The sequence below is a fragment of the Petaurus breviceps genome, unplaced genomic scaffold (genome assembly GCF_028583685.1).
Source record: "Petaurus breviceps papuanus isolate PSGF00001 unplaced genomic scaffold, PetGlider_PUasm1.0 90444, whole genome shotgun sequence".
In the NCBI taxonomy this organism is placed as follows: Eukaryota; Metazoa; Chordata; class Mammalia; order Diprotodontia; family Petauridae; genus Petaurus; species Petaurus breviceps.
The window spans coordinates 3,715,694-3,725,579 of NW_027187256.1; the positions used below are offsets into that span (position 1 = coordinate 3,715,694).

Below are 9,886 nucleotides of genomic sequence, written 5' to 3' on the forward strand. Positions count from 1 at the left end.
TGCACTGATTTTCTATGTCAAACTGAGAATAAAGTATATTCTGTCCAAAAGAGTGAGGTCCTGCAGAGTGGGAAAGAAGGACACGGAGCTGGGAGGGAAGCAGTGGGAGGTGGAGTCATGCAAATTTCCAGGCTTGTGTCCAGCCCCTTTCTGTTTTTGTACAGGAAAGACCCCTTCTCTACTGTGTTCTACAAATGTTCCTTCTCTTTTAGGAATTCTAGGACAGTGATCAGTAGGGAACTTAATGGTACTGTAGCACCAGTTCTCTGCTTTGAAATCTTTAAGTATTAAAAACAGCTTTTCATTTTCATGTAATTGTTGTTTCCTCAATCTAAAAATTCTGCCCTATTCATATTTGTCTAATGTTCTTGATCTCATTCTCTTCTGTCTTGCTTTCTTTTTTTTTAACATACTGATCTTCAATATTCAGGTCACATGTACATTTTGAGCTAATTATGGTATGTGTTGTAAATATTGGTGTAAAAATAATTTCCATCAAATTGCTCCCCAGTTTTTCAAGCAAATTTTTTTTTACATTGGAAATTCTTCCATGCGTAGTTTATCTTCTCATGCCTGTTGAAGAGGAATTATTGAATTTACTTGTTTCTGATTCTTTCTTGTTTAGTCTGGTCTATTTGGTATCCTTTTCCATTTTAAAATCTAGTATTCAATACTTTAATTACTCATGCCTTAGAGTATAATTTGAAATCCATAAATGCTTCTGAAAGAGACTGACCCTTTTTACGTTCGTTCCACTGAAGGTTGTCGTTTTTGTTGCTGTTGTGTTTGTCTTTCACTCTTAAAGAGGACCATGACATCAGGGAGATGATGACACAAGTTGTAGTTGACTTTGATTTGCGTGAGGGAGGGCTGTGTATGGTCACCAGTCTCACTTCTCCTACAGAGATATCTGAGTACAGTGGACAAATATTCATCAGGGAGATTGGAGATTTCCCAGGATGCAATGGGAGACCCTGGCCCTTTTAGGCTAAGGTCTTTTCAGGTCTCACATTGAATTAGATAATGCCCATTCAGTGAATAGGCCTTTTTAAGTAGCTGCTCAAGGGATGGATCTTTTAACAAAAAAATTAAATCAAACTGGGAGGGAGAGACACTTGGAGTTCCTAGCCAAAAGAGAAACAGTTACTATGTAATGTTTGCATTCATTCCTGCTAGGAGGGCAGGGACCCGTTGTCCAATCTGTAAGCTCCAGAGGGAATTGAGTTTAGAGAGGAGAGAAGAGAGTAGAGATGCCACTATTCACTCACAGGTTGTTTGTCCTTTGTTCTCGAAGAGGACCATGACATCAGGGAGATGATGACGTGACTTGCAGTTGACTTTGATTTGAGTGAGGGAGGGCTGTGTAAGGTCACCAGCCTCACTTTCTCCTCCAGGGCCATCTAGGTCCAGTGGTCAGATATTCATCAAGATGGCTGGAGATGGCACAGGGAGCAATGGGAGACCCTGGCACTTTTAGGCTAAGGTCTTGTTAGGTTGTCACTTTAGCCCTCCCTCACTCACTCCACTGAAAAGGAGATGACAAATATGGTGATCAAAAGCAGATGACATTTTAGCATTGCCCAGAGAAAGAGAGTAGGTGATTTTATCATGGAAAACTGAATTAATGACTTTCCTTCTGATTATGTTTTCTCCTACAGTTCGTGCTGGTGTCTTCTTTCCCAAACCAGTTCCCAGAACCTCTTTTCTGCTCTCAATAGGAATGAGAGCCTAAAAGACCTAGATCTGGGTCAAAATTACATTGAGGAAGGGGCAATGCAACTTCTGTATGTGGCCTTGGAAAATCAAAATTTCAAGTTAGAGAAAGTGAACTGAGTTCCCACATGTTCCCTTTGTTCGTGTTCTGCTTGGCATCAGGAACAGGAGTGCATTAGGAGGAGAGAGCAACATGAACCAAGGAATGGAGAGTGGAAACTGTATGCTTAATCCAGATTCAGGGTTCACAGTCTTACAACCTTCTCGCTCTCACTGTGCCCTAAGGAGAAACATGACAGGGAGAGCTTAGTTTGCTAAGAGAAGGAGGAGCAGGAGCTGGGAGGGAGGCAGTGGGGGTGGAGTCATCCAAATTTCCAGGTTTGTGTCCTGCAGCTTTCTGATTTTGTACAGGAAAGATCCCATCTCTAGTGTGTGCTAGAAATTCTCTTTGTCTTTTAGGAGCTCTGGGGCAATGATTAGAAAGAAAAGTAAATGGTACTGTGGGACCAGTTCTCTGCTTTGAAATCTTTAAAAATTAAAAATGGTCAATATCATGCAATGGATATGAGCTATTTTGTTTTTACTGTTTGCCACTATCTAAGAATTCTCTGCTTTTCACAAATGTGTAAGGTTCCTGATTCTTACCTTTTCACCTTTTTTTTAAACTTTGTGACCTTCAGTATTCAGGTTACTTGTACATTTTGAGCTAATAAAGATATATGTTCTGAATATTGTAAATCTAATTTCTGCCCAAGTGCTATCCTGTTTTTCCAATATTTTTTCTTTTTTACATAGGAACTTCCTCCATGGGTAATTTATTTTCTCATGTCTGCTGAAGAGTAATTATTGCCTTTACTTGTTTCTGATTCTTTTTTATTCAATCTGGTCTATTGATATACTTTTCCATTTTCTTATCTAATACTAAATACTTTTAATCATTCTTGCCTAATTGTATAATTTGAGGTCTATAAATGCTTTTCTCTTGAAGAGACTGACAATTTTTAAAGAAACTACATTCATTCCACTGAATAGGAGATGACAGAGGATGGTGATCATAAAGTAACTGAGTTTGTAGCATTGTCCAGAGAAAGAAAGGATGTGATTTAATCACTAAAAATGAAATGACCACTTTCTCTGATTACATTTTCTCCCACAGTTTGCGGCATTGTTTTCATTCACCTACATATTTCCAGAATCTCTTCTCTGCTCTCAATAGCAATGAGAGCCTGAAAGACCTAGATCTCAGTGGAAATTTTATTGAGGAGGAAGCAATGAAACTTCTGTGTGTGGGCTTGGAAGATAAAAACTGTAGGTTGGAGAAACTGAGGTGAGTTCCCACCTGTTCCCTTTGTTCATGTTCTGTTTGGCATCAGGAACAGGAGTGCATTAAGAGGAGAGAGAAATATGAACCAAGGAATGGAGAGTGGAAACTGTGTGCCTAATCCAGATTCAGGGTTCACAGTCTGTAGCAGCAAGCACCCCAGCGTCCCCAGGGTCGCTGCCACCACAGGTTCTTGGATCTGCTTTTATAAAGGAAAGCAACTCACAATGGGTTAACAGGCCTACTTTAATCAGTCAAATATGTATTGTTTACCTAGTTCAGGGGAAAAAGGTCAGCACCCCGAACTTCAGATTATACAGACAGAATTATCAAGATGGAGAAACAGATCAAGTAGACAGTTTTAAAACTGTCCAGCAATTACATCCACACCCAGTCAACATCTGGGTTTTTCAAAGCAGAGGGGGACTCTCAAAAACGGCTTCCCAGAATCCAGATCAAATCACAGAACACTTCTCAAAGTGAGCCCCTAAACAAAGCTACACATCAGGGCTTATATAGCCTTCTCCTGGCTCAGAGAATGTAACAACTTTCTTGACCCACTGGCCAATCAAAAAGTATCTTCTGAAAAACAAGCCTCCACCCAAGGTCCAGGTGCACTTTAGCCTAGGGGCAGGGAAGATCTTTAAAATTTACATTCCCATTACAGAGTCTTTTAACTTCACTCTCACTGTGCCCTAAGGAGGAACATGACCAGGAGAGCTTGGTTTGCTAAAGGAATGCGAAATAAACTAGAGCCTGTTTCTTTCTAACAGCCAATTATCACATCTATGGACATGACTCCCAAATCTATGCTATCATTCCTGGTCTTTGGATATCCTGTTAGCATGTCAGGCTAAATATGTCTAAACAGAAGTGGTTATCTTTTTAAGAAAATCCACATCTCTTCCTAATTTCCCTGTTTCTGTTGGGGATACCCATAATCAGTTGCCAAATACTTTAATTTCTTCCTCCAGATAATGCTCTTTATCCTCTTTCTTCGATCTGTTCATATGACTCACCTTTCACCTTCATTATTGCAGTAGCCCACTAACTGGTTCCCATACCTCAAATCTTTCCCCTCTCTAATCCATCCAGAGGGAGAGTAGGGAGTGCAGGGGAGAAAAAGACAGGGGGGGGGGGGAAAGGGCAGGAGGGGTACAGAAGGAAGGAGCAGAGAAGAGATAATGAGAGGAGAGAAGAGATAGTCAAGGAGCTAGATAGAAAACTTAGATGTAGAATATCACTATAAATCAGGTCCCCATCACTGCAGTGGGTGAAGCGAGAAACCAATAGAAATCATAAACAATTCTGGTTTTCTAATACTAATTTCCCAGAATGGTCTGCTCCTTTATATGAGACTCAAGATGCTGGGTTTGTAACACAGGCACTAGTTAATATCCAAGAAATCAAAGTAAATATTATCAAGCTGAATGAAGCACTGAGTTCAGGTTTCTGCATTAAGCATTGTCCTGGGCCATGGAGAATTTAATTGTTAGTATATTCTCTTATGTCTTGAAAATTTTATTGGTTTTTGCAGACAGATGGAGTAATAGATCCTTGTTATGGGATAGTCAGTGTTCTCTTTTCAGCTGTGGACATGTGGCCAGCCTAGATTCTCACCTGAACTTTTCTTTGGAGACACAGAATTTTGGAAGAAAGAGTGCAACACCAGGCAATCCTGGATTTTGCCTTTCCTTGTGCCTGTTTGGAACAGAAAGTTGGTGTTCTTTTCCACCATGCTATCTGTTAACCCCACTAAAGGCATGCCAGACTGAATTAGTGCTATTAATGTTGTGTTTGGCAGCAAAAAAGATCCCTGGATAGATGATGCTGTATCTCCGTCTCTACCAGGAAAAGAAAAACCCTAGGATAAAAAATACCCTGTGCATAGATTTCTATATCCAGTCAAAACTGATTAAAGGATATTCTGTTCAGGTAACTGAGGTCCTCCAGAGTAGGGAGAAGGAGAAGGAGCAGGGAGGGAGGCAGTGGGGGTGGAGTCATGCAAATTTCCAGGTCTCTGTCCTGCAGCTTTCTGATTTTGTGCAGGAAAGATCCCATCTCTAGTGTGTGCTAGAAATTCTCCTTGTCTTTTAGGAGCACTGGAGCAGTGTTTGGAAGGAAAAGTAAATGGTACTTTGGGACCAATTCTCTGCTTTATAATCTTTAAAAATTGTCAATTTCATGTAATGATTATGACCTATTTTGTCTTTACTGTTTGACCCTATCTAAGAATTCTCTGCTTTTCATAATTGTCTAAGGTTCCTGATATAATTCTTACCTTCTCTCATTTTTTAAACTTTGTGAACTTTAGTATTCAAGTCATTTATACATTTTGAGCTAATAATGATATATGTTCTGAATATTGATGTAAACTAATTTCTGCCCAAGTGCTATCCTGTTTTTCCAGTATTTTTTTTTTTTTTTTACATAGGAACTTCTTCCATGGGTAATTTATCTTCTCATGTCTGTTGAAGAGTAATTATTGCCTTTACTTGTTTCTGATTCTTTTTTATCAATCTGGTCTATTGATATACTTTCCCATTTTCTTTTCTAGTACTAAATACTTTTAATCATTCTTGTCTTATGGTGTAATTTAAGGTCTATAAATGCTTTTCTCTTGAAGAGACTGACAATTTTTAAGAAACTACATTCATTCCACTGAATAGGAGATGACAGAGGATGGTGATCATAAAGTAACTGAGTTTGTAGCATCATCCAGAAAAAGAAAGGATGTGATTTAATCACTAAAAATGAAATGACCACTTCCTCTCTGATTACATTTTCTCCCACAGTTTGCAGCATTGTTTTCTTTCACCTACATCTTCCCAGAATCTCTTCTCTGCCCTCAATAGCAATGAGAGCCTGAAAGACCTAGATCTCAGTGGAAATTTTATTAAGGAGGAAGCAATGAAACTTCTGTGTGTGGGCTTGGAAGATCAAAACTGTAGGTTGGAGAAACTGAGGTGAGTTCCCACATGTTCCCTTTGTTCATGTTCTGCTTGGCATCAGGAACAGGAGAGCATTAGGAGGAGAGAGAAACACGAATCAAGGAATGGAGAGTGGAAACTGTGTGCATAATCCACGTTCATGGTTCACAGTCCTATAACCCTCTCCTTCTCACTGTGTCCTAAGGAGGAACATGACAGGGAGAGCTAAACCTTTTAGAGGTTTGCTAAAGAATACTGACTTTCTCTCTAATAGCCAATCATTGCATCTATGGGCATGGTTCCTAAATTATCTTAATTATCATTCCTACTCTTTAGATATCCTGTTAGCAGGCTCAATATGTCTAAACAGAAGTGGTTATCTTTTTAAGAAAATCCACATCTCTTCCTAACTTCCCTATTTCTGTTGGAAATACCATCCTTCTAGTCACTCAGGTTATATCTTTACTGTTCTCCCTCATTCCTCACTTTCTCACCCCATACACATAATCAGTTGCCAAAAAATGTAATTTCTTCCTCCAGATAATATCCTTTATCCTCTTTCTTCGATCTGTTCATATGACTCACCTTTCACCTTGATTATTGCAGTAGCCCACTAACTGGTTCCCATACCTCAAATCTTTCCCCTCTCTAATCCATCCAGAGGGAGAGTAGGGAGTGCAGGGGAGAAAAAGACAGGGGAGGGAGGAGAGCAGGGGAGCAGAAGGAAGGGGCAGAGAAGAGAGAATGAGAGAGGAGAGAAGAGATAGTGAAGGAGCTAGAAAGGAAACTTAGATGTAGAATATCATTGTAAATCAGGTCCCCATCACTGCAATGGGTGAAGGGAGAAACCAATACAAATCATAAACAATCCTGGTTTTCTAATACTAATTTCCCAGAATGGTCTACTCCTTTATATGAGACTCAAGATGCTGAGTTTGAAATACAGGCACTAGTTAATATCCAAGAAATCAAACTAAATATTTTCAAGCTGAATGAAGCACTGAGTTCAGGTTTCTGCATTAAGCATTGTCCTGGGCCATGGAGAATTTTATCGTGAGTATCTTCTCTTGTGTCTTGAAAATTTTATTGGTTTTTGCCGACAAATGGAGCTATAGATCCTTGTTATGCAATAGTCAGTGTTCCCTTTTCCTCTGGGGACATGGTGGGCAGCCTAGATTCTTACCTCAACTTTTCTTTGGGGCATAGAATTTTGCAATAAATGTGCTACACCAGATACTGCTGGATTTTGCCTTTCCTTGTTCCTATATAAAACACTAAGTTGGTATGTGTTGACACCACTAAAGGTGTGCCAGACTGAATTATTGCTATTAACATTGTGTTTGGCAGCAAAGAACTACCTGGATAGGTGATGCTGTATCACTATGTCCACCAAGATAAGTAAAGCCCTAGGACAAAAAAACAAAAAACCTGTGCATAGGTTTCTTTTTCTTTTTCTTTTTTTTTGGGGGGGGGTAGTTGGGGTTAAGTGACTTGCCCAAGGTCACATGGCTACTTTTTGTATTAAGTGTCTGAGGCCGGATTTGAGCTAATGTCCTCCTGATTACAGGGCTGATGCTCTGTTCACTGTGCTACCTTGAAATCCCCATAGATTTCTATATCCAGTCAAGACTGATTAAAGGATATTCTGTTCAGGTAACTGAAGTCCTCCATAGTAGGGAGAAGGAGAAGGAGCTTGGAGGGAGGCAGTGGGGGTTGAGTCATACAAATTTCAACTTTTGTGTCCTGCAGCTTTCTGTTTTTGTATAGGCAACATCCCATCTCTGTTGTGTGCTACAAATGCTCCTTCTCTTTTAGCAGCTCTGGGACAATGATTGAAAGGAAAAGTAAATGGTACTGTGGGACCAATTCACTGCTTTGAAGTCTTTAAAAATTAAAACCTTTTCAATTCCATATAATGAGTATTAGCTATTTTGTCTTTTCTGGTTGCCACTATCTAAGAATTCTCAGCTTTTTATAATTGTCTAAAGTTCCTAATCTGATTCTTACCTTCCCTCATTTTTTTTTAAACTTTGTGACCTTAGGTATTCAGGTCACTTGTACATTTTGAGCTACTAATGATATATATTCTGAGTATTGATTTAAATCTGATTTCTGCCCAAAGGCTATCCAGTTTTTCCAGTATTTTTTTTTTTTACATAGGAACTTCTTCCGTGTGTAATTTATCTTCTCATTGTCTGCTGAACGGTAATTATTGCCTTTACTTGTTTCTGATTCTTTTTTATTCAATCTGGTCTATTAGTATACTTTTCCATTTTCTTATCTAGTACTAAATACTTTTAATCATTCTTGCCTTATGGTGTAATTTGAGGTTTACAAATGCTTTTCTCTTGAAGAGACTGACAATTTTTAAAGAACTACATTCATTCCACTGAATAGGAGATGACAGAAGATGGTGATCATAAAGTGAATGTTTGTAGCATTGTCCAGAGAAAAAAAGGAAGTGACTTAATCACTAAAAATGAATTGATCATTTTCTCTCTGATTACATTTTCTCCCACAGTTTGCAGCATTGTTTTCATTCACCTACATGTTCCCAGAATCTCTTCTCTGCCCTCGATAGCAATGAGAGCCTGAAAGACCTAGATCTCAGTGGAAATTTTATTGAGGAGAAAGCAATGAAACTTCTGTGTGTGGCCTTGGAAGATCAAACCTGTAGTTTGGAGAAATTGAGGTGAGTTCCCACATGTTCCCTTTGTTCTTGTTCTACTTGGCATCAGGAACAGGAGTGCATTAGGAGGAGAGAGCAACATGAATCCAGGAATGGAGAGTGGAAACTGTGTGCCTAATCCAGGTTCAGGGTTCACAGTCTTATAACCTTCTCCTTCCCACTGTGGCCTAAGGAGGAACATGACAGGGAGAGCTTGGTTTGCTAAAGGAGTATGAAATAAACTAGAGCCTGTTTCTCTCTAACAGCCAATTATCACATCTATGGGCATGGCTCCCAAATCTATATTATCAGTCCTCCTCTTTAGATATCCTGTAAGCATGTTAGGCTCAGTATTTCTAAACAGAAGTGGTTATCTTTTTACGAAAATCCACATCTCTTCCTAACTTCCCTATTTCGGTTTGAAATACCATCCTTCTAGTCGCTCAGGATTATATCTTTACTGTTCTTCCTCATTCCTCACCCCATACACATAATCAGTTGCCAAATAACGTAATTTCTTCCTCCAGATAATGCTCTTTATCCTCTTTCTTCGATCTGTTCATATGACTCACCTTTCACCTTCATTATTGCAGTAGCCCACTAACTGGTTCCCATACCTCAAATCTTTCCCCTCTCTAATCCATCCAGAGGGAGAGTAGGGAGTGGAGGGGAGAAAAAGACAGGGGAGGGAGGAGAGCAGGGGAGCAGAAGGAAGAGGCAGAGAAGAGAGAATGAGAGGAGAGAAGAGATAGTCAAGGAGCTAGATAGGAAACTTAGATGTAGAATATCACTATGAATCAGGTCCCCATCACTGCAGTGGGTGAAGCGAGAAACCAATAGAAATCATAAACAATCCTGGTTTTCTAATACTAATTTCCCAGAATGGTTTTCTCCTGTATATGAGACTCAAGATGCTGGGTTTGTAACACAGGCACTAGTTAATATCCAAGAAATCAAACTAAATATTTTCAAGCTGAATGAAGCACTGAGTTCAGGTTTCTGCATTAAGCATTGTCCTGGGCCATGGAGAATTTTATTGTGAGTATATTCTCTTATGTCTTGAAACTTCTATTGGTTTTTGCAGACAGATGGAGCAATAGATCCTTGTTATGGGATAGTCAGTGTTCCCTTTTCAGCTGTGGACATGTGGCCAGCCTAGATTCTCACCTGAACTTTTCTTTGGAGACACAGAATTTTGGAAGAAAGGGTGCAACACCAGGCAATCCTGGATTTTGCCTTTCCTTGTGCCTGTTT

At 39.5% G+C, this 9,886-nt stretch overlaps 1 protein-coding gene across 1 annotated transcript in view; it reads left to right on the forward strand.

Annotated features, from left to right (window-relative positions):
* Positions 1-9,886, forward strand: part of LOC138177793 (NACHT, LRR and PYD domains-containing protein 12-like) — an 83,866-nt gene that overhangs the window by 35,785 nt on the left and 38,195 nt on the right. Inside the window, exons 5-7 of the mRNA XM_069108993.1 lie at positions 2,799-3,040; positions 5,830-6,000; positions 8,486-8,656. Coding sequence (XP_068965094.1) covers positions 2,799-3,040; positions 5,830-6,000; positions 8,486-8,656 — 584 coding nt within the window. The remainder of the gene's footprint in view (positions 1-2,798; positions 3,041-5,829; positions 6,001-8,485; positions 8,657-9,886) is intronic.